The sequence below is a fragment of the Delphinus delphis genome, chromosome 1 (genome assembly GCF_949987515.2).
Source record: "Delphinus delphis chromosome 1, mDelDel1.2, whole genome shotgun sequence".
NCBI lineage: Eukaryota > Metazoa > Chordata > Mammalia > Artiodactyla > Delphinidae > Delphinus > Delphinus delphis.
Window position 1 is genome coordinate 123,895,193 of NC_082683.1, and position 25,440 is coordinate 123,920,632.

The window sequence follows — 25,440 nt, forward strand, 5'->3', positions numbered from 1 at the left end:
GGAGACGCAAGAGGGAAGAGATATGGGAACATATGTATGTGTATAACTGATTCACTTTGTTATGAAGCAGAAGCTAGCACACCATTGTAGGGCAATTGTACTCCAATAAAGATGTAAAAAAAGAAATTAAAAAAAAAAAAAGAAATGAAGACCCCATTCACTAAAAAAAAAAAAAAAGAAGAAGGCTTATGTAATTACACAATATGTGATTTCATTCATATAAATTTTAAGAACAGGTCTAAGTAATTTAGGGTGTTAGAAATCTTTGGGTAAAGGGAGAGGGATAAAGCATGTGAGGGTTTCCAGAGTACTGTTATTTTTCTATTTCTTGGCCTGGATGGTGATTATACATTCATCTTGTGATAATTCATTAAGCTGAAGACTTATCATTGGTGTACTTTTCTGTATGTTTTGTTTTAGTTCAATAAAGAGGTTTAAAAATCAAGGCTCACTACCTACCTAGCAAAGGGTAACCCTCATTTCTGTTGCAGATGAGGTATGCCATCCCAAACATGCTGAAGAGAAGAAAAGAAAAGATGTTAGCATCAAAACAGGGAAATACTGAGAGCCAGAGGACTAGTTCTTAGTTCCCAGAAAGCCTCCTTTTCAGTCTCCAACAGGAATCTATCCCCTGTTATCAAGGGGTCTATCAAAGGGTGCAGATGCCAAGAGGAAGGGAAAGGAGAAGTTCTTACCTGGTAATAGAGTCTCCAAACAACTTATGTAGCTGCCTTTACCACAGCACCTGGTACATTGTTCAAAAAATGCTTGTTGAGTCTGCATTGGTAGAACTGACCCTTTTCTAGGGAAACCAGACACTCAGTATGGGACCCAATACAGTTAGATGTGTTATATTGTCTCACAGCATGGAAAGATTCTACCAATTGCTCAAACAATGATAGTTTACCTTTGTGGAACACATGCTATGTGCCTGGCAGTTTCAAGGGCTGTACATGTATCATTTCTTTACTCCTGACAAAAACCTTATTAAGAAGGTATTATTATGTCCATTTTACAAATGCGAAAATTGAGGTACAGAGAATTTAACTTGAACAAGATCCCATGGCTAGTGGTGACAGAGGATAGTGACAGAGTCAGTATCTAAAACGAGGCCAGAGGCATGTGTTTGCCCACTGCATAATATCATCTCTTGAAGGGGCCTTTTTAGACAAATGGCTCATTCCCTTGTTTATACTATTATACTACCTTGTTATGCCTCTGTTATAGCACATACCAAAGTTTCCTAGGTAATATACACCTAATTTTGTGTATGTTGTCTTCCCCATTAGATTTCAGGACAGGAACCAGGCCCTGTTCATATTTGTATGTGTATTTCTATAGTCTCTTATTTGCAGAGATGGTACAGAGAAACCATAAAGAGGGCAGGCTTTGGGATCAGATAGTCCTGGTAGTTTCAGAAACAGTAGATAGTTTCTGTGGTAGACTGACTGCATTAATGGCGCCACGTCTTCATCTCTACTTGTATCTATGTCCTTTGCTATGTACTGTACCTTTGCAGTGTCCTCCCACTCTGGGCTCAGACTTGTGAATGTTTTGGCCAATGGGATGTTAGCAAACATGACATAGAGGCTTGAAAAATGCTTGCTCTCTCTTGATCTTCTGATATTGCCATGACAACATGCATGGGTTAGCCCAGTATAAGATGAGACACATAGAGTCAAACTGTCCCAGTTATGTCAGCCAAAATTCCCAGTTATTCCACCTGAGGTCATCCTGGATCAGCCAACACCCTGTTGAACCCCAGGCATGTGAACAAGCCTAGGCAAGATCATCCAAATCCGCCAAGATCAGCTGAACCCCACATATTCATGAGATAAGTAAAAATTTACTGTTGTATACAACTGAGGTTTTGTGGTTGACTATAATGCAGCATTATTGTGGCATTTTGAAACTTGGCTCAATTATTTACTAGATTTATGACTATAGACAAGTCATTTCACATCTCAGAGTCTCAGTTTTTAAATTTATAAAATAGAGTTAATAATAGTTTGTTTCTACCTCATATAGTTGATATTGAGGTAAAGTGCCTAATATTTAATAAGGGCTCACAAAAATTATTATTCATTCATTTATTCGAACAGCATTTTATTGATGATCTACACATGCCAAGAACAGTGCTGAGCCCTGGGAATACAAAGATGAATACTAAAGACTCCTTGAACCAATTATAGCCCCGATTCTGTTATCTGACGCTTTAAGACCTAGATTCTAGCTTGCTAGTATAAAGAATAATACCTTTTCACTTTCCATCCACCAAGCACTACCATATAGAGCTTTCCATGCTGTTCATTCATTTATTCATCATTACTAATGCCTACCAAGCATTGGGGATACAAGAATGAACAAGAAATAATCGCTATCCTCAAAAAGTTCCCAGTGTAGTAGGTGAAAAGGCACATCGAGTCTGTGATTGTGATGAGTGTAATGAATGTTCTAATGTGCTGTAGAGTTACACAGAGGAGGAGACAGCTAAACTGTCTGAGCTGGGGTTGGGTAGCTTCCAAAGGCAGCTTCAGAGAGGAGGACATCCTTGAGCTGGATTTCAAAAACTGACTGTGTTAGCGTACGCTATTTGTTTTTCTCTTTCTGACTTACTTCACTCTGTATGACAGACTCTAGGTCCATCCACCTCACTACAAATTTCATATGGAATCTAAAAAGAAAAGAAAATGGTTCTGATGAACCTAGGGGCAGGACAGGAATAAAGACACAGATTGTAGAGAATGGACTTGCGGACATGGAGAGTGGGGAGGGTAAGCTGGGACGAAGTGAGAGAGTAGCATTGACATATATACACTACCAAATGTAAAACAGATAGCTAGTGGGAAGCAGCCGCATAGCACAGGGAGATCAGCTCGGTGACTTGTGACCACCTAGAGGGGTGGGATAGGGAGGGTGGGAGGGAGACGCAAGAGGGAGGGGGATATGGGAATATATGTATACATATAGCTGATTCACTATGTTATAAAGCGGAAACTAACACAACATTGTAAAGCAATTATACTCCAATAAAGATGTTAAAAAAAAAAAACTGACTGTGGTTTTCCTAGGAGACTGAGGATGGAATGAGTGAAAGGGAAGATAATCCCCTTAGAACGCCCCCTGGATCCCCACCCAGAGGAAAGGGCACAGGAGGAGGTGAGGTAGGAAAAGCAGGTGGTTACTTTGCATGTCATTGCAAGGACTTTGAAAATTATCATGAAAATGATTGGAAGATACTGAGGGGTTTTAAGCCCCAATGTGAGACCAAGTTGGGCTTTGAGGGAATGTATTTCACTAAACACAGAGGAGGAGCAATCCCTGTTAATGCCTGGACACACAGTTGATGTGATCAATAGTTAATGGTTGGTGATTGGGTCCATCTGGGTCCAAATAGAAACTCGAATGAGGGGATTCTCTGTTCTCTTTACACAACCTTTGAAGAATTACCCTCATAGTCTCAGAACTGAGGGTAGAATGGGATCTTCCACCATGCTATACTATCAGCAGGATAGAGGAAGATGAAGGAATTTGAAATCTGGGCCTTGGTCTGGGAAGGAATAGATTTTAATTTCATGAGCTGCCTTTGAATCTGAAATGGGTGACCTGTTGTTTTGCTATCATAATTGTCCCACTTCTTTACTAAAGAGTACTACAAGATCAATGCCCCACACTCACACTTTCTCATTAAGGCCCAAACACTGATACACTGGTCCAGAATCTGCAACACCTTTCATGACTTTCTTTGGAAGCTCTTTAAAAAAGTAGGCTGGTAGGTTGCTGCCATTGTAGGTGACGGAGTCACAGGTCACGATTCCTGGGTAGTACATCATCATCCTGGCAGCTATGTTGACTTTTTGACCAATGACTATAATAAGAAGGAGAGAGAAAGGCAAAGAGCTGGGAGAAAACAGCCATTGAACTGAATGTAATCTGAGGCATACTGTCCCCAAACGGCATTGTTACCCTTTACTCCCTTTGCCTCTCATGGATGACACAGCAATCTCACCTTCAACTACCCAGATTCAGCCAATGGCTATTTTAAAATACATAGGGAGTTAACTCATTTAGCCACCTGGGAGGCTAAGGGGATGATCTGCTCAGGGATAGCAGGACCCTGAATATGGAGAGGATTCTGTTAAGTGGGATGGTGGACAGGACCTGAGGGCCCTCAGATGAGGTATACTTGGTCTTCTGCTACAAGAGAGATAAGCAGAAGCTTGGGCCTGGAACAGTGATCTCCAATTGGGTCTGCATGTTTCTGTGTATGAGCCTTCATTTAATTTTTTAAGAGTGAGTAAATGGGGCTGGAAGGAGTGTGTGTGTAGGATTGGTTTAGGGGATATTGTAAGAGGTAATACATTGTAGTGCACAGAGTCTGAAACCAGGTTATGCAGGTTTGGATCTCAGCTCTACCTCTAACTACTATATGTAAATTACTTGGGCAAAATACTTGAACTCTTCCATGTCTCAGTTTTCTAATCTGTAAAATGAGGTTGATAACAGTACCTCTCTCAGAAGGTAGTTTATGAAGATTAATGAGTTACTACACATAAAGAACTTCGAGAAGTGCTGGGCTGCTAGTAAACCCTCAGTTAATAATACTACTAATTAGGTATTAAATGTTGCACTTTGACATTAACTTGAATATTCCTGATTAAGATATTCATTTTTTAAAAACAGTTTATTATGGGGAAATTTGACCATACAATAAAGCATGGTATCATGAATCTATATACCCATCACCCAGTCCCCAAAACCATTAACCCGTGGCCAATCCCGCTCCATCCCCATTCCCATCCACTCTCCACTCTGTATTATTGTGAAGAAAATCTCAGATGTCGTATCATTTCAGACATAACTTTCAGTTTTATATGTATTCAGTATTTTAGATGTATTATTTCTGAACATTTAAAACCGTAATAGCATTGAAGAGGAAAAAGCAGTGAAATCTTGAGATAACACCTACTTACTATTTCCTTTTGAGATTAGTACTATTTATCAGTAATGCCAATAGTCATAATTTTTAAGAAGCAGTCCTGGGGCTTCCCTGGTGGCGCAGTGGTTAAGAATCCCCCTGCCAATTCAGGGGATAGGGGTTCGAGCCCTGGTCCAGGAAGATCCCACATGCCACGGAGCAACTAAGCCTATGCGCCACAACTACTGAGCCTGCACTCTAGAGCCCGCGAGGCAGAGCTACTGAGTCTGCGCACCTAGAGCCCGTGCTCCACAACAAGAGAAGCCACCGCAATGAGAAGCCCGCGCACCGCAACGAGAAGTCTGCGCACCGCAACGAAGAGTAGCCCCCGCTTGCCGCAACTAGAGAAAGCCCGTGCGCAGCAACGAAGACCCAAAGCAGCCAAAAATAAATAAATTAAAAAAAAAAAAAGAAGCAGTCCTAACCTATCCCAGGAATTAAGAGGAGTAACCGTTTAATGTGAACAGAAAATTAACATAAAGGTCCATCGTCCCATGAGATTATGGCCCCCCATGGCTCCCCTCCATTGACTGCATATTTCTTATACTCAATCATAGCCCCAGAAATGCATATTTGCAATCATTGAGCTATCAAGGGGCAAAGCTATATGGCTTGGTTCCGTCTGGAAGACTGTAAACTTTCTGAACGCAGGGCCCACGTCTCACTTATTTTTGTCCTTCCTCCCACCAAGCCCAGTGGCAAAGCACAGTGTTTGCTGAAAGGAAGATGGAGATAAGTTAGCCCAGCACACCTGTGTACTCGTGCCTCACAGAGTGTCCAACGATTCCGCAGAAGACAATCCCGCTGGCCACGCCGATGGAAACAGTGCTGGCTCCGGGCAGAAAGAGAGTTGTGAGGAAAGAGACAAAAACAGTGAGGACAAAGAAGGCAGGGAGGGTGGGGACAAGGTGATGAATGGGATGGGGGAGGGGTGGGAAAGGATCTTCAAGAAATAACTCCCTTCCCTTTGTAGTTAGGTTAGGGCAATTGTACATGGCCTGGAGATGTACAGGAGGGGCACTTTGTGACTGAGAGCTAAGTTCTTAGAAGTGATAACTCAGTTCACTTTTCTGCTATTTTTAAGTATTCATCTGAGCTATTTTTCTGTAAAATAAGCTCATCACCCCAAATGGACTTTCAATATAGAATGACTTTGAGTAAACAATTTTAACTATCTTTTGTGATTGCTAGAAAGAACAAGGTCATTGTTTTGAAAGGAAGTAACTCAGTGTGTGGCATCAAAAGCTAACTTGGCTAATGCATACAGATGACTAGAGGCTGAGAAGGTGGAATATTTAGGGCAAGGGGTGCTACCTGTTAGAGTAGACCAGAGTGGGCCGCAAGTAGGGTCACTGGGGTGCTCAGTCTGGGGGAGCCTGAGGGCACTGGGCTCTTGGACAGCTGGGGTTGAGGATTGGTAAACATTAACTTGACAGTTTTGTTCAGTGGATCATCTTGGGGCCAGATCAATATATAAATTTCTAACCCAAGGACTTACTTTATCTCCTAGTTATTAAAAATCAACTCAGGTCTCCAACATAGTTGGGAGTGCGACCTCTACCAGAAAGTAAGCCAGAGTAGAGAGAGACAACTCAGTTAGACTCTCTCTGGTACATTTGGACTTTTTAGGAGTATCCTTTCTCCACCTGGCCTTGACCATCCCCCGTCTGACTGCGTCAGGGCTGGGTTTGCTCACCCTACCTGTACATTAGGTGAGTAATGAATGCAGACATAAGGGCACCCAGGCAAGGACAGCCTTCTCCTGCCTTCCTCTTTCCTGACACTTGTCCTATCTCCCCATACCCTACAACAGGGTCAGGGACCAGACGGAATCAGGGTCTGGAAACACTCACTGGATCTTGTGGACGTGAGAGCAGAAGTCAAATATATCCACAGCACTTTCCAAGGCATGAGTGACCTCATCACGTGCCTTTTCCCCGGGAAAACCAAAGACACAGAGAAAGGAGCAGCCCTGTGAGGGAGAGAATCAGCAAACACAGCTGGTGGACAGTCAGCTTTAAACTGGACCAGCTAGAAGGCCCAGTGGAGGGTGGGCAGCAATTTTCACTCTCTGAAACAAATTTCATTGTGATTTCTCACACACCCATTTTATTTTTAGCAAACTTCATGTAACTTCTAGTGCATCATCAACAGTAGGGCTTGAGCCAGAGAGGGGCTTGTTTTTGCTCCAGAGATAGTGGGTTGTACTGAGCTATTTGTGTGCACCCTCCTCTACTCTCTCCTGTGGCCAAGGTCTTAGGCTGCAAGGTACTAAGTTTCAGGCCAAGAAGCAGCACAGAGCAAAAGGTACCAGCTCTGGAATCAGAAAATCTGTGTTCTCAGGCCACTTCCCAAGTGTAGAAACTTGGACAAGTCAATTACACTCTATGAACTTCAGTTTATGAATCTGAAAATGGGTATAACCTAGACTTGCTGAGGTTGGTTTGACTACTGAAAATATTAATATATTATATATATATATTCACACATATATACACATATACCTTATAAACTCTAAAGTTCTTTTCAGATATTGTTATTATTCATTTTTCTTAAGGATAAAGGCTTAAGCTGGGAGTGGTTTTTCTCACAAAAAGTTAACTCTTTCAAGCAGAGAGTAAACTCTAAAACTTGGCACTTTTACTACCAGTCCCTTAAAAAATGATCTCAGACGCTGTTTTCTGTAAGAAAAGGGCATAATGAATAAAGCCCAATGAGTTAAAAATTTGAGTCTATGTATGTTATATCCTGATAAAATGCAAAAGAACAGTAAAATGCCTCAATGTCTTCAACCCTCTCCAAAAAGCAGCTGACCAAGAATCAAATCCTAATTGGCGCTGGGTTCTGTTGTGATGTGCGAGGGAAGCCCTGAATCCAGGTCTGTGAAGAGACTAGAGGGCAGCCCCTTTGGGGCCACTGGTGGGTCTGCTTTGCCTGGAAATTCTGCCTAGTGGCTTGGGAAGGTCTCATGCTGGCAGTGAGACTAAGCACCTCTCATCTGCTGAGTGCTGACGTGAACTGGCATTGCAACAAGTGCTTCACACATATATTTTTTAAAACTTCCAACAATCATTTGAGGCAAATACTATCCCCATTTAAATAATATCCCTATTTTTATTCAGGAACAAACCAAGTCTCAGAGAAGTTCAATGACTTGCTAAGGTCACACAGCTGAGAATTGCTGGAGCCAGGAACTGTCTCTCCAGGAATTGTCTGGAGTGTCTGTTAGACACCGAAGACTGTTCTCTTAGGTTCTATGCTCTTTTCTGATGATACTCATGAATGAATATGGAAGAAAGTACTAGAGCACACTGTGCTGGAGGGCCCCACTCCCTCAGAAGCACAGAGTTTATTTTTCCTACAAAGAATTTGTTCTTTCTGCCTGGTTCTGGGACAACGTGTGTGAGTTACCCATCTTTGCAGCCCTAGCTTTCAGTGGCTATGAAATGCTCAATAAGTGCTTACTGAATTAGTGAATGAATGAGTGTGGGGCAGTAATTGAGTGCCCTGCTCTTAAGATACAGAAACACCTGAGATGGGGAGTCAATTTTTTTTTTTTCTTTTTTTTGCGATATGCTGGCCTCTCACTGTTGTGGCCTCTCCCGTTGCGGAGCACAGGCTCCAGAAGCGCAGGCCCAGAGGCCATGGCTCACGGGCCCAGCCACTCCGCGGCATGTGGGATCTTCCCGGACCGGGACACGAACCCGTGTCCCCTGCATCGACAGGCGGACTCTCAACAGCTGCGCCACCAGGGAAGCCCGGGGGAGTCAATTCTCATGAGCACTTCTGTGATAATTTATCACATCATTTTTCTCTGAATTGAATAAGAGCAGATTGAAAACACTGAGAGCTAGATGTGACACCCACCACCCACCCACCCCAACTGATTAAGAAACTGAAAGGGGAACTGGAAGTGTACCTACGGCAGGTGGAGGTTATCGGAAATTACAGCTTCTGGGGTATGACGGTTACTAGAAACCTGACCTAAAATCTCTGGGAGATGCATTATACCCTGGGTTGCAGATATAGGTATGTATAGTGAAAGCTAGTTGAACACAGGGGTTAAGAGCACAGACGAAGAAGGCACATTACCTGGGTTTGAATCCCAATCCACCATTTAATCTCATCTTGTCTCAGTAGCCTCATCTCTACCTAAACCTCCTCATCTGTCAATTGGGGACAATAAGAGCAGTACCTACCTCTTGGAGTAGTCATGAGGAGAAATGAGTGAAATATGTAAAGTGTGGAGAACAATGCCTGGCACGTAGTGAGTGCCTTATCCCCCATGTAAGCTGTAATTATAACTATGAATAAAGACTGATAGTTCTAGGTTAGAGGTGTCTATTCCCTCCCTCTCCCCCATGTCCACAGACATGAACGCTAACCTTAAATTATTGGTAGGTTCCCACACCTTTAGTGGGAAATTTACCTTGTCAAACATGAAGACTTTGTTGATTTGGCCTCGGAAGACCCTCAGGACAGAATTAATGTGCACGCAGGCATCCTGGATGGCCGAGCCTATGACTTCTGCTTTGTCTTGGTCCTTAAACACCAGGTTCACAAACACGATCGTCACTGGGCGAAGCTCAGACAGATAACCCCGAAGCTGTTTGTCATCAATCTGCAATTCAGAGGGAAGCTTTCCTTAACATGTGTCCTTGGCAGTGGCTCTTTCCTCCCAATATCACCCCTACACCCAAAATGATCACTGGGATAGAACTAGCCTTTTGAGGTTCTCTAGGGAAGCTGAAGTTATCAAAGTTGGGAGGTACAACACAGAAGAGGCAACCCAAAGTAAAAAAGATGGAAATGGAATGGCCTATCAAAATCCCTTCCAGGGCTTCCCTGGCGGCGCAGTGGTTGAGAGTCCGCCTGCTGATGCAGGGGACGTGGGTTCGTGCCCCGGTCCAGGAGGATCCCATGTACCGCGGAGCGGCTGGGCCCGTGAGCCATGGCCGCTGAGCCTGTGCGTCTGGAGCCTGTGCTCCGCAACGGGAGAGGCCACAACAGTGAGAGGCCCGCGCACCGCAAAAAACAAAGAAACAAACAAAACAAACAAAGAAAATCTCTTCAATGGAAACCTACGCACCTGCTCATTTTTGGCCAGACACCACTCCCTTGCCCCAACTGCTAGCTCCCTCATGCCAATATGAGCCATCACAATAAAAAAAGGACTGCTGCTCTTTTGGCTCCCTTACAATGTAGGAATAAGAATAGCATGCTATGTAATTCAACCTTATGTTTTCAGAGAATATTTTCATATTCTACCCTATTTTATCCTCAAATGAAATAAAATCAGCATTATTATGCCCACTTTACTAATTAGATAACTGAGAGATGGTGAAATAACATAATTTTCCCAAGTCACATGGGGAAACAGTAGCAAACAAAAATGCAAATCTATAGACTTCTAGTCCAACATTCCATTTATAACATTCCCGTGCACAGGGAAAGGAGAGGAGGGTGCTCCCAAATTATCCCTGCCTATATCATCAGCCCTGAATTTTGTTAAATTAACTGCATAGCAAACCAATGGGGGAGCATCACTGCATTTTTTTCTCCCCCAAATAGCACAAAAGTGTCAAATTCTCCATTGGCTATATGAAACACATCTTCTGGAGGAAAGAGGAAATTGTGTATAGGGAATCTTGCAGCCAATTGTGTATAGGGAATCTTGCAGGCTGAGACAGTCCTGGTTTCATGTAATTTGAGACTTTTCATAAAAGATAATTTAATAATTTCTAACTCACCAATATGATAACTTTCTGAGTTTTCAAATGAATTTCTTAAATAAGTATCAATAATTAATATTAAATACATGATTTTAAATGTTAAATTAATTAATTAATTTAAAATTTATTCTATCAGGCCATGTGTTCTGAGTTTTGGTTTGGAAAATGCCACCACATCTCTGTTCTTTTTTTTTTTTAAACATATCTTTCTATTATATGCCTACAGCTCTCTGTTTTGTTTTACCTTGAATTTTTAGGGGTGCTTTTTATTTCTTTATTGTTATTATTTAAAATTTTTATTTTATTTATTTATTTTGGCTGCATTGGGTTTTCATTGTTGCACTCGGGCTTTCTCTAGTTGCAGCAAGGGTTACTCTTTGCTGCAGTGCACGCGTTTCTCATTGTGGTGGCTTCTCTTTGCTGCAGAGCACAGGCTCTAGGCGTCCGGGCTTCAGTAGTTGTAGCACGCATGCTCAGTAGTTGTGGCTCACGGGCTCTAGAGCACAGGTTCAGTAGTTATGGTACACAGGCTTAGTTGCTCCGCGGCATGTGGGATCTTCCCGGACCAGGGATTGAACCCGTGTCCCCTGCATTGGCAGGCGGATTCTTAACCACTACGCCACCAGGGAAGTCCCCACATCTCTGTTCTTGAAGTGCAGGGACAGGCCTTGGTAAAGCTGTAAAAGGTTTCTCTTTTGCCTCCTTTCAGCCCCCTTAGCTGTTATATCTTCAGCTGGTCTTCGTCATTCCTACCCACAATTTTCACAGTGACTCACGGAGTCTCACATATCCCATTCCTGTAGACCTTGCTCTCAGCTGGTAACAGCTGAAGAGGCATAATGTGTTATATCTCTTAGAGGGAGGGAGGGGAAGAGGGGGTGGCTCTCTTGAGCTTCAAAAACCTTGAAGAGTCGAACAATTGCAGCCACTAAAGGGAGTGTTTCTAAATTGAGCAGAATGTGGAAGGGTGCATTCTGATAGCTCTTCAACCCATACTGTGAAGGCAGCTGCCCACTGATCAGGCTTGTCCTACAAAGATTTCCTCTAGGGCACAACTGCATTTTGATGGGATTAAGAATTAAAACAGCCATATATTAGAGGCAGTGTATAGCCTGTGCAAAAAATGTAGGGTTCAGAGAGAACAGAGTTCAAATCCTAGGCACATTTGCTACTTTACAACCTCAGGAAAGTTCATGGCGTCCTCTGGGTCTCAGTTTTCTCACATATAAGGGATAAAAATACCTGCCAAGGACTGTGAAGAATAAATATATGAAAGGGTAGAGGGACTTCCCTGGTGGTGCAGTGGATAGGACTCCGAGCTCCCAACGCAGGGGCGCTGGGTTCAATCCCCGGTCAGGGAATTAGATCCCATGTGCATGCTGCAACTAAGAGTTCGCATGCCACAACTAAGTAGCCCACCTGCCACAACTAAGACCCGGTGCCACCAAAAAAATAAATATGAAAAAAAAAAGGTGAACCACTTGGCTATAAATGTAGTTCGGATATATGTAGGCTATAAAAAGAAAGAAAGAGCAGAGTGTCTGGCATATGGTGAGTGCTCAGAAACAGTTATAATTTGCACAGATTAATGCATTTGAGAGAACCTAGATCTAAGGAAATGCAAAGGGAAAACTTTGGGGGCTGGAGGTAGCTCTGAGAGTTCTAATTATCTGTATTAACTTTCAAAGCTTAAGATCCAATTCAAGTGACTTAAGAGAAACGGTATCATTCACTTGACGTCTTTCTGCTATGTGGCCTATAGAAAGGGTAACCATGTGTTCTTATATGCTTGGGACAGGTTCAGTTTGCCCAGTTGTGTAAGGCAACACAGTCCTAGTTTACGCCTGTTGTCACAGTGTAATTATGAATAATGCTCCTTTAACTCTTAAAAGTATCCTGACGTGAACAATAAACTTTTCAGTCACCTAGGCATGGAGAATGTCAGCCCCACCTCTTTTTACTTCAATGAAACATTTTACAAGCTATTGATTTTCTTGATCTTAACAGCTGTCCAAGATCCCTGACACACCAAAAGCCAATAAATTAAAATATGAAAATACCTGTTTCGATATGCTTTCCATCACATACTTTTGTAGGGACAACTCCAGTTCAGGATCGGACTCCAGCATGCAAGCAAGCCTCAGGAGGTCTAAGAGGGCAGAAGGAGGGGCAGGCTCAGAAAGGGAAGCTTGGCTCTGCAGTGCTAGAGAGAGGCACCTCCCAGTCCCCATTCCCTTGGGCAGTGGTCTTCACTGTTCAGTCAGGACACTCTGGGCTACCTAGTGGCCAAATAGGGCCAAGGGAAATCCAATGAGAAGTTCTCAGAAGTTGCAGGTTTCCCAAAATTCAGTTGCGTGTAGCTCAAAACCCTGTTCTAATTGTCATCACGCTTCAGAACTTAAGGAGACTCTCACCTCCATACTTGGCCTAAAAGTCTTGCCACAGGTGATGGGAATGGAGAGATGAGGGAATGCCAATGGAGGACAATGGTGACAGAATGTAGGGGATGACAGAGTTGAAAGAGCAGCACAAGTAAGATTCAGGACACTGGCTTCTGATCTCAGGTTTGATACCAACTCACTGTGTGACTCTGGACAAGTCGCTTCACTGCCCTGGTTGATTCCTACTTCCTTGTCCAGGGAAAAAAAGCACTGGGGTTTCATTATTGCTATGGTTCTCGTTACTGTAATGGTTGATAGTTCCATACTCTAAAATAGACTGATAGGAGGTGGTAAGAATGAGCTTGAAGAAATCAAAAAGTGAGGGAGAAAGAAAGGATGATAGGCTTTTAGCAGGGAATAAAATAATGATAATGTGAAAAAAAAAAGTTGAAAAATAACAACGGAGTCTGAAAGGGATACAAATTAAGAAGAAAATTTACTTTTAAAGTCTTTATGGGATATATTCAAAACCTAGTATATTTAAAACACCATGCTAGGCACTGTGTGAGGAAAAAAGTCATTAGGAAACTTGGACTTTTTCCTGGAGGCACTGACTTACGGACATTCAAGTATAATATTTTTAGAAAATTTAAATAGAAAAGAGGCCAAATGGGCTAAAAGATTATAAAGACCAGAGAGATTCAGAGGAAGCAGGGGCCTAGACAAACTGGTTTAATCTGAAAAGGGTTCAAAGGAGAACTAGGGATTTTACTCAATCTTGAATGACTTACAGCTTTTTACTAGAAGGATTAAGGAGGGCATTCCTAGCAGAGGGAACCAAGTTGGTTAAAGTCAAGAATGAGCACAGTATGTTACTCTAGCCTGCCTGGAGCCCCATGTGAATATTGGAGATTAACAAGAAATGACACTAAATAGACTGTGGAAAAAGGCAAAGAGCTCAGGAAGAGAGCAGGAGTTGTAAAGGTCTAGACCATTACGGTGGCAATGGTTATGGAGACAAAACTTATAAAGAATTTGCCTGGTTTTCGTTTCTGGTACCTGAGAGTAACTTCTAAACCGTTGGGATTTCCCAGTTAATAGGATTGTCTCTGTTATTCACTGTGGGCCCTTTGGACCACACCTGAATTTATGCTAATGAGATGATTCAGGATAGGGGTCTATCTGGAAAGACCAAGCACATGATAAGAGGGTTGGGGCTTTGAGCCAGGTGATTAGAGCCTGACCTCCAGGACTTCTGAAGAGGGAATGGGGACTGGAGATTTAGTTCAATTGCAAGGCCAATGATTCAATCAACATGCCTACTTAATTAAACGCCAATAAAATCTCTGAACCCCCAAAAGCTTGGGTGAGCTTCCCTGGTTGGTAATCATACCTTGATGTGCAGGGAGAGTGATGTGTCCTGAGGATATAGAAGCTTCATGTTTGGGACTCTCCCAGACCTCACCCTATGTGTCTAGAGATAAATACAACACTGGTCTTCATTTGTATCCTTTACAATAAAGCCATCATTATAAGCATAGCACTTTCCTGAGTTCTGTGAGTTATAGTGAATTATTTATTGAACCTGAGAGCATTGTGGGAACCCTTGGATCTGTAGCCAATTGGTCAGAAGTGCAGGTGGCCTGGTGATCTCAGAGCTTGCAGCTGGTGTCTGAAATAAGGAGAGTCTTATGGAGGACTCCACCTATCTGTGCTAACTCCAGGTAATTAGCACCAGAATTGCACTGCACTACTGCAGTGACCAAAATAAGGCCAGAAGAAGCTCTTTATTGAAGGCACCATTAAGATCTAGGAGTTGGGATGGGATACAACTCAAGGAGTGTCACTAGACTTTCTCCATCCTTGGAGCTTTGGGGTTCTTGGCCTTTCCTGGTCAATTTTCCTGCAGTTCCCCTCAGTGTCCCCCCCACCCCATTACCTACTGCAATTTTGTAAAATTACAGTCTACTATTTGTGATGTTCAAAATATTCAAGACCTACACATAAATGATGAGAAAGAAAAATGATTCAAAGATGTCTCTGAAGTTTCTAGTTTGGATGAAGAAACAGTTTTTAGGGAAAGATAAGTAGCATAGAATTTAGACAATGTTGAAATAAATTTCTAGGCCCAAGATGGAGCTGTTCCCTGCCCAGGGTGCCATGTCAGCAAACCAAGACTTAGATAACGTGTGTTTCCCTGTAAATGCTCCTCTTAACCAGAAATGCAATAATCCAGTCAGCCAATCCCCAAATGCCAAGCCAACTCTGGGCCTTCTCACCCCACACAAGACTAACTATATGACCCCACCCAATCAGATATTTTTTATTTGTCTCTTCCTTTATTCTTTGCCCTATAAAAGCTTCTTGCCCTCCACACCATTTTGCAGAAGACTGTCTACTTCATGAAGTGTTAAAGTTTGTTTTGTGTCACCTAAATTGTCCTGCTTTCCTCCTAGTCCCAGCCCTGTGGAGTCATGGGGAAATCCAGCATAGATGAATGGTTCCACAAAATGTGGGTAGAGAAGACCAGACAGTCAAGGACGGATCCCTGAAATCATCAGCATTTAAGGAATAGAAAGGGCACTGAAAATGGGTAGTTTGAGGGGTAAAAGCAAAACTAGGAAAGAATCTTCTTGAAAGCAAGGAAAGAGGAGAAGGTAGTATCCAGAAAAAGAGAGTAATCTAAAGCCAAGCACCTAGTATGAGGCCTGAAGAGAGGTCAGCTGGTTTGGTAAGTTGATGGTTATTAGTGTCCTCAGTAGACAGGAGAAGTGGACAGAAGCTAGATGTCAGGGGCTCAAGACTGACAAGTAGGCGAACACATGCCCCCTCATCTCCGAGGTGCATGTAATCAATGCTTATTAGGTGAATAAATAAATGAGAGGATAGAAGAAGAGGCAGAGACATATAGATTACTATTCTGAGAAGTTTGGTGGTGAAGGTTAGAAGGGAAAAGTAGGGTTCATAGAAGTTTTATTTTTTTCTTTTATCATGGAGAAGACTTACAAATGTTTGGACGACGAGGGAAGGAGTCATTGCCAAGGGAGAGGTAGAGGACCCGAGGAAGGTTGTGGGGAATGGGAAGGAGGTCCCTTTTGTGTGCTGCTGGGGCTGGGAGCTGTACTGAGGAGGCCAATCCCTTGTAATGGAGCGCCTGGCATTGGTATAAGACCCTACTGACCAATTGTAGAGGCAAAGGCTTTTGTCTGTAGAGGGTACTTACCTTTGTGGTCACTAGAAGGATAATAATCCATGAAAGCCATACACCTTGTGAAAAACTCGTCAAAGTTAAAAGAAGGGGGTGGTTTTAAGAAATTAACCTAAATTGAAAAAGAAAAAAAGAGAAGTTTTTGGTTATTCTGAGGGCTGTCTGGTCCTTTGAATGTAATTTCTCAACAGAAAGGGCAGGGTGTATGCTTTTGAATATCCAGGACATGATAAACAGGGACTAGCATACTTAAACAATGAAGAGCTTTATTTGCATGTGACTACGTTAAAAATATCTCCGATCGGTCATTAAAATCTCAATCTTTGGTATATACACAGAGGGCCATTTCCAAGGGGCTGACCTGTATACTTTTCCAGTCTTAGAACTTTCTTCTTCTTTTTCTTATTCTTTTATAATATTTTAATTCAAATAAAGCCTGGTTAAACTGTACATCATCTCTTTCTTACAAGCGTAAAAAGACAAAGGGTGCTAATGCCCTGATACGGGTGTATCAGGAACAGCACCAGTAATAAGATTCATATCAAACCATGAACCCCAAGGTATGATACATGGAGAATGGCACAACCTCACTTCTGTGACATTCTTGCCCCCCAAATGGATAACCTTAGTCCAATAATGAGAACCTATCAGGCAAAACCAGACAGAGGGACATACACTAAAATAACTGATTAATGCTCTTCTTACATGTCAAGGTCATAAAAGACAAGGAAAAACTAAAAAACTGTTTTAGAGATTGCAGGAGGCTAGGTAAAAATAAAAAAGTGTGGTGTGAGATCACGGATAGAGTCCTGGAACATTCTACTGAGGACTTTAGTGGGAAAACAGGTGAAATCCAAATAAGGCCTTTAATTAGTGAGTAGTATTGCACCAATGTTAATTTTCAGGTTTTGACTAATTGCACTCTGGTTATGAAGAATGCTAACATTTGGGGAAGCTGGGTAAGGGATATATGGAAACACTCATATTATTTTTGAACTTTCTTGTAAGTCTAAAATTAATTTAAAAATTAAAAACAATTTTTAAAGGTATAAGGAACAATTGAAGAAGATGGGGAATGGGGGGCATTGCTATCACCCAGCTAGGTCATGCAGCTGGGATGTGTATTACTGGGAGAGTGAGTGGGGGAGGGCTGTGAGGGTTGTAGACTGATGCATACCTAGTACATTGTGTGTGTGAGGGTGAGGGGGCTTTCATCTTTGCCTTCAATTCCATGTGTTCACCATCTCTTCTTTCCATCTGCCAAGCAGTCTCATTCTTGCTTCATCTAGCAGCACAGCTCTGCCCCCTTTCTCTAATTGGCTATATCCCAAGGACAGTTCTGCTTATAGTTGGTCTTCAGCTTAACTACAGTGCTTTCTACTAGGCAGGGCCTAGTAGAGACAGGAAAAGTCTCTTCCTTCACTAATCTTTGCTGCCCCTGCTCACCTCCAATCCTCACCCTCGGTGATTCCTCACACTGAGTTAGGAGAGTGTTGAGTAGAGAACCTGAAGGCCAATGGCAGCCGTCAAAACTACAACCTCTGCTCCTAGGGAATAGCCAGGAGACTCTTCCTTTCATTAAGCAAGGGCACTGTTCCTCCCAAAGGCCTCCATACCCAAATTCCACATCCTTAATTATCACGGAGAAGCCTGATCATTTCCTCTTGAACTCACCAGCCTTGGTTCCTCCCAGAGGAGGTGTTCTGGACCAATACTTTACTTATTTATTTATTTATTTATTTGGCTGTGTTGGGTCCTTGTTGTTGCAGGCAGGCTTTCCTCTAGTTTCAGGGAGCAGGGGCTACTCTTCATTGTGGTGTGTGGGTTTCTCATTGCAGTGGCTTCTCTTGTTGCGGAGCACGGACTCTAGGCGCCCGGGCTTCAGTAGTTGTGGCATGCAGGCTTAGTAGTTGTGGCTCATGGGCTTAGCTGCTCTGTGGCATGTGGGATCTTCCTGGACAAGGGCTTGAACCCATGTCGCCTGCATTGGCAGGCGGATTCTTAACCACTGTGCCACCAGGGAAGTCCCTGGACCAATACTTTTTAATCTAACTCAGATTGACCCCATCCAAGTCTCCAGCCTGGAAGCTTCATGGAACCAGTGGCTTCCCAGTGGCTTTTCTGACAGGAGGCCCCTGGCACAGAATGGCAGAACTTTCTGCAAGTGACAGGATCACACCTACCTTTACTGCTCTCTGATCTGGAATCCTCTCAATTTCAATCATGCTCCGGTCACAGAGCTGCCAGCAGTTTGGTGATAGAATGACATCATTCATCTGCGCCATGTTCTGCGCCAGGCGTACGTCATCCACCGCCTGGCCAATCACTAGGAAGTAGTTTCGAGTTTCATCTCCAAAGACCAACATGGTGATGTGGCCGGCAGCCAGGCCTGGCAAGAAGGCAAGCAATGGATTTGCATGAGAAGTTCTGGCTTGGTCCCCAGCAGCATGAGTTCTTGGACAAATCAGAATCTTGAGCATCCCAGAGCAAAATCTAGTTTCTAAAATTTTACATGGAAATCAGAGCAGTCTATTCTGGGCCTGGCCCTTCCCAAACTCCTTTTCTCCCAAAGCTAGCAAGTTACCTACTTGTTTTCACCTTTCTATGACATTTAGCTCCCTAGATATCTGGCCCTATCAGTCCCCAAAGTTATTTTATCATTTCTTCAATTTATTTATACTTTGACTTATTTACACTTCTTATTTATACAGAGGACAGTTTTAATGATTTCTGTTTGGGAACAACTTGCATTTTATCAGAGATTGAGGCTCTTGCTGAAAAGAAGCACTTAGGGTGAAATTTCAGGCAACAGCCAGAGAAGAAAAGGTAGGGGAAAGGAACAGGCATTTTGACCATCAAGTTCTATCCCAAGAATGTGTCCTCCAGTTGTTTTCAAGTTGGGAGCTGAAGGTTTTGGTACCAAAGCAACAGAAGAGAGAATGTTGTAAAATATGACATGTATGCGAAATGTATGTATACATGAACTGTAAGTGATACACAGTTCTTTTAAATGACTATAATTAACATAATCAAAATTTGGTGTGTTTTTTTTTTTTGCGGTATGCGGGCCTCTCACGTTGCGGAGCACAGGCTCCGGACGCGCAGGCTCAGCGGCCATGGCTCACGGGCCCAGCCGCTCCGCGGCATGTGGGATCTTCCCGGACCAGGGCACGAACCCGTGTCCCCTGCATCGGCAGGCGGACTCTCAACCACTCCGCCACCAGGGAAGCACCAAAATTTGTCTTTTATCTTCGCTCTCTGCCATGCTGATTTGTCAAAGCTGATTTCCCCTGATATATACATATGGTTTTTTTTCCCTCTGAAACATACTGATGCTTAGGCTCGTTAAAAGAAAAGTTACTGCAATAGAATAGAAACAAAAATAAACGAATGGGACCTAATCAAACTTACAAGCTTTTTGCAAAGCAAAGGAAACCATAAAAACAAACAAAAAACAGAAAAGATGACCTACGGAATGGGAGAAAATATTTGCAAATGATGTGACAGACTAAGGCTTAATCTCCAAAATATACAAATGGCTCATACAACTCAACAACAAAAAAACAAACAACCCAATTGAAAAATGGGGAGAAGACCTTAAGAGACATTTCTCCAAAGACATACAGATGGCCAGTAGGCGCATGAAAAGATGCTCAACATCAGGAATTATTAGAGAAATGCAAATCAAAACTACAATGAGGTACCACCTCACACCAGTCAGAATGGCCATCATTAATAAGTCTACAAATAACAAATGCTGGAGAGGGTGTGGAGGAAAGGGAACTCCTACACTGTTGGTGGGAATGTAAGTTGGTTCAGCCACTATGGAAAGCACTGTGGAGGTTCCTCAGAAAACTAAAATTAGAATTACCATATGCCCACTTCTGGGCATATACCTGGACAAAACTATAATTCAAAAAGATACATGCACCCCTATATTCATAGCAGCACGATTCACAATAGCCAAAACATGGAAACAACCTAAATGCCCATCGACAGATGAATGGATAAAGAAGATGTGGTACATATATACAATGGAATACTACCCAGCCATAAAAAAGAATGAAATAATGCCATTTGCAGTAACATGGATGCAACTAGAGATTATCATACTAGTGAAGTAAGTCAGAAAGAGAAAGACAAATACCATATGATATCACTTATATGTGGAATCTAAAATATGGCACAAGTGAACCTATCTACAAAACAAAAACAGACTCATAGACATGGAGAACAGACTTGTGGTTGCCAAGCAAAGGACTGGGAGTTCGGGATTAGCAGATGTAAACTATTATATATAGGATGGATAAACAACAAGGTCCTACTGTATAGCACAGGGAACTATATTGAATATCCTGTGATAAACCATAATGGAAAAGCATATAAAAAAAGAATGTATGTGTATAAGTGAGTCACTTTGCTGTACAGCAGAGATTGGCACAGCACTGTAAATTAACTATACTTCAATTTTAAAAATTTTTAAATAAATAAAATTAAATTAAAAAAAAAAGAAAAGGTACTGGAACCACTTCACTTCTCTAACAGCCAATCAGCATACACATGAAGGGTCTCCATCATTTTCCAAGAAGGATAATATGTCAAAAATCTCTAGGTGTTAACTTGGAAAAATAAGATTCAGTATTATAACAACTTTGATTATTTTTTCAACAGAAGATTTAACTAATTTGGAAATTCTGAATAACCTAAAGAAAACTGAGAAGCAGTTAATTGGATAACCTCTGATCTTCTCATCATCTATGATACTGGAGAATTATAAAGTTTAGTTAGGCAAAAGCTAACGTCAACAGCATCAGCTGTAACTCATCATTTACACTTCTCAGAATCTCATTCCCCACCTGTGAAATCCTTTGATGCCTGTACCTCAGGACTGTGGTGAAGTGGAAATGACATAGTGTAATGTCTGCAACACAATTGGAAATATGTGTGATTGCTATTGTACGTGTGAATTTAAGAAGCCCTCTGTTAAGTGGAGCTGTGTCGCAGGTTGAACTTTTAAGCTTTTCTTGCACATGATTCTTATGAAGTGGGGGAGGACCAGTCTTACGACATTGCTGAATCTATGTAATCACAAGCTGCTGCCTGTTGTGCTTAATGATACATATTGTGGACAGAAGCAAGACCTAATCATAATAACAGCAATAGTAATGATAAAGACTATTTTGTGGAGTGGTGACTATGTGCCGGGTACTATACTAACCACTTAAATTTACTTTTTTGTAAGTCTATGGGGTAGATATTAGTTCTCTTGACTGATAAGTGAGGGAACCAAAATTCACATTCTGGTTAACCTAATCCAAAGTTCAAGACAAGATGGTGGACCTGAGTTACAGTGTTCTACTGTTTTCTCTTTACCGGGGAGATGCCTCAGGAGTCAGGACCTATATCCAAACTGCTATAGCATCTCTTCTTTCTCAAGAGCTTACCTATCTTGACTCGGACATCCAGGCCTTCTTCAGACTTCTGGGTCTCAAACAATCCATGGATCTCCAGGCTACATTTAATTACCACCGTGATGATGTTTTTCAGTTGCCTCCGCTCCACCTTCCACAGGGCTAGCAGAGCATCACCTTGAAAAGAAAGACACACCAGAGGTCCTGACCTGCCCTGGGGGCCAGTCTATTTTGTATGAAATCTGTACAGAATTATGCTTCAAACATTTCTCCACCCGGTCTGCTGGCCACTGTTTTCTCTGAGATGCTTCGTTTGTCAGAGCACAGGCCCCTTGGCATTCCTTTCTTACCCCTGCTATGTCGGTAAGCCCCCATACCTGCAAATTTTAAGATGTCTCCTCCAAAAATCAACACTTCTGAGGAAAAAAAAAAAGAAAAGAAGGTAAAATCAAACTCTGGTTTCTTTCTTTCTTTTTAAATTATGTAAGTTTCAGGTGTACAGAATAACTTTGATTTCTTAAAGCTAATAAAAGGAATCTACTCTTCAACAGTGGGATAGAAATTAGGTCAAGAGAAGAGCAATTCAGAGAATAGGTTTATACTAAAGATGTCATCTCAGACAAGGCATTTAAACCCATTTGAGTCTCTTTCCTCAACTGCAGAATGAGAACAGTGAACTAAATTATGTACCTGCTCTGTTTTTGTGAATGGGAAAAGATAGGAACGAAGACGGTGGGATTGCTGAGGAGGCTTAAGGACAGCTATCCTACTCCCATGATAATGGGACGTTCTTCACTGATCTATGTATGTCATGAGCAGGGGCTTGAGTGAGCGTGGGTGAGTACATGAGTGACAGGACTCCATAAGAACTGAAAATCAGAAAAAACCCACAACTATGGTCAACTTGGGTTTTGTTTATTACCAACTTGCATTTTGTTTATTTAGGCTTTCTGACATAAATGGACATTTTTCCTCTTATTTCTGCATCATCACAAATTTGTTGAGCACCGTTGTGCTGAGTGTAATGCAAAAAGGAATTAGATACAGTTTCTGCTTTTAATGACAATCAAATTTTATCTAGCGGGTGATATTAAGATATTACTAGGGAACTCAGAGCCTGATAATGGACTAGACCTAAGATTTACCTTGATAGAATAAATCCTTTTCTTCATGAATAGTTCGAATTAATAATGCAAACAACAATGCAAATAAGTCCTACAAGTTGGTAGGCAGAGGTTGAAAAGGAGACCAAAGTTTCAGTCAGCTGGAAGTACTTCAGAATCCATTATTAGGACACAAATTACTGACAAGTTGATTGTAAATCACTCATGTATTCATACCATATTCTCTTAATGACTGTGTTTGAGTTATATTGATGCTAGTTTTTTGGAGTTATTGAATATAACTAAAAGAATTACTACTACGGTTCTTTTAAAAGTAGTCTCTAATTTAGTTTTGTAACTAATGCAAAACTAATCCCTCAAATAGTCTGTGTTAATGAGGTTTGATTGCATTCCTTCATTTGTACTGTATTATATTTCAAAAAGACTAGTTTCATACACATTTCATGGAGACAATGAAGAATGCTAAGCAACAGTACTTTATCAGGTTATAACCACCAAATACAGAAAAACAATGAATTGAAATATGCTTGAGCCAGAAACCCATGGGGACACTTACTCTCCACTATTGCACTTATATAGTGGTTGAGGATCTCCACCAACTGCTCAGCCCCTCTGTCCATGTACATGGCTGTGCTGAACTTCTCAGTCATTGCAGTAAAACCTGTAACAAATGTGCAGCTAGTTTCCTTGTGTGCTGGGAGGAACTAAACAGTCAGGAGAAGAGGACCACACTGGTGAGCAGTGGGCCTCAGCTTTTAAGAACTGGCAGGGTTTCTCTTAAATGATCTATGTGGCTGGTCAAATGTCAGATATTGGGTCTTCTCTATTTATTATTTTAGGGGTCAGGGAAAGGCACCAGATAACTCTTCCCTCCTAATTTCTCAACTTGTACAGGGATGACTGCAGTTTCTTTAACTGGATATAGAACTTCCATTTCATGGCAATGAAAACTCATAAAATTCAAAGACTTCTGAAGAGGTGGCAAGTTTCCTGTTAAGCTGTAAACAACATCTGGAGAGGCCATTTCCTGAGGTCAATTTTGCCTGGGATGCTGTTGGGTGTGGGGGGTTGAGTCAGTTGGGACAGGGCCATTGGAGCCTGAAGTTCCAGGCCTGGGACGTGGACATCTTAAAGATTTGCCCATTACTGGACATGCTGGGTAAGGGAAGAAGAAAGGGAGCCAGGTCCACGGGTTATCCCTCCTCCCTCCAGTTTTCTCAGTAGGAATATTTGCAGTAACAGCACAAAAACTCGAAAATGCCGCCCCCCCCGCCCCCACTCAGCAGTCAAGCTCTGCATGTAATTCCGATTCAAGCCTGTTGTTCCCCCACATTAAACATCCCTTTTGTGCTTGCCTGAAATATCAACAAACATCAAGACTCCGTCAAAATAATCCACAGAAGGTCGCTCTGGAGAAAAATCTCCATAGACAATGAGGTCCGGTAAATGAGCTGCTATTTTGACGATGGACCGATCCTGTGATTCATGTTCTCTTTGAGTGCTCATGTTAAGGCAGATGTTCAGGGTTGTATGGTCACCGCAGACAGTCCCCAGATAGACCTTCTGGAAAGCAAAGCTGAGAATGGTGGCAATCTGACTTACATTCATTCACTCACTTTCCTATTTCTTTCTTCCCTTTTGCTTTGTCTAACCTGTGGACTGCTTATTTAAGTGGTTGAGGTGATAATGGCTGAGTTGTTGACCATGCATTTCTGTGAAGGGGTGAGCCCTCAGGGTACAAGTGCTGTGGTAGAGGGGCCAGTAGTACTAATCCCTCTGTCCAAGCCCCTTTTCCTTCTGTCCACATGTCTCCACTTTCCCTCTCCCTCCCTTTTGGTCTCTCATCTTTTCTCTCTCCTTTTTGAAAATTAAAAGAGAAAGTGTAGACATGAGTTTATGTTTGTGGATGTTTATATAAAGGTGAGTAGCAAAGTGGAGTATTATATATAAGAAAGAGATTGTTTTAAGGTATAGGCGCCTTTCATATGATCTCCCGCTCATTCCCCCCACATCTCCCCAAAGGTGACCTATCTCCTGATTTCTAGCACCATAGATCATTTTTACCTTATTTTTTAACTTTATATAAATGGAATCATATATACTTTCTTATTTTTTCTCAATTGTTTGTGATGTTTATCCATGTTGTTGTGTGTATACAGTACTCATTTATTTTCAGTGCTGTATGATATTGCTTGATTATACACAAATTATTTATCCCTTCTACTACTGACCTATGGGTTGTTTCGTTTTAGGCTATTAGAAATATAATGCTAAGAACATCCTTGTATATGTGTTTTCGTAAACACATGTATGCATTTCACTTCGGCATATACCTAGGAGTGGAACTGCTGGGTCAATTTACACCCCACAAGCAAGATGTGAGAAGTCAGAAGCTCCATAACCCAGCTAACATTTGCTATTGTCAGTCTTTTAAAATTTTGGTCATCTTGGTAGGTGAGTGGTGTTATCTGTGGTTTTGTTTCCCTGGTGGTACTAATGAAATTAAGCACCTTTTCATATGTTTATTGGCCATTTGGATGTAATGCAAATCTTATGGTAGTAAGCAGTGTTCATATCTGATTCGGAGTATTGGGTTTAGTTTTGCC

At 41.9% G+C, this 25,440-nt stretch overlaps 1 protein-coding gene across 1 annotated transcript in view; it reads right to left on the reverse strand.

Moving 5' to 3' along the window:
* ADCY10 (adenylate cyclase 10) overlaps nucleotides 1-24,340 on the reverse strand; it is a 96,106-nt gene extending 71,766 nt beyond the window's left edge. Inside the window, exons 1-12 of the mRNA XM_060009236.1 lie at nucleotides 24,190-24,340; nucleotides 23,391-23,495; nucleotides 22,088-22,126; nucleotides 21,744-21,887; nucleotides 18,483-18,688; nucleotides 16,315-16,411; nucleotides 12,771-12,859; nucleotides 9,408-9,599; nucleotides 6,832-6,950; nucleotides 5,730-5,806; nucleotides 3,679-3,868; nucleotides 460-515 (exon numbers count right to left, since the gene is read on the reverse strand). Of these exons, the coding sequence (XP_059865219.1) occupies nucleotides 460-515; nucleotides 3,679-3,868; nucleotides 5,730-5,806; nucleotides 6,832-6,950; nucleotides 9,408-9,599; nucleotides 12,771-12,859; nucleotides 16,315-16,411; nucleotides 18,483-18,688; nucleotides 21,744-21,887; nucleotides 22,088-22,126; nucleotides 23,391-23,495; nucleotides 24,190-24,340 (1,465 nt within the window). The remainder of the gene's footprint in view (nucleotides 1-459; nucleotides 516-3,678; nucleotides 3,869-5,729; nucleotides 5,807-6,831; nucleotides 6,951-9,407; nucleotides 9,600-12,770; nucleotides 12,860-16,314; nucleotides 16,412-18,482; nucleotides 18,689-21,743; nucleotides 21,888-22,087; nucleotides 22,127-23,390; nucleotides 23,496-24,189) is intronic.
* Between the last annotated feature and the right edge of the window lie 1,100 nt (nucleotides 24,341-25,440).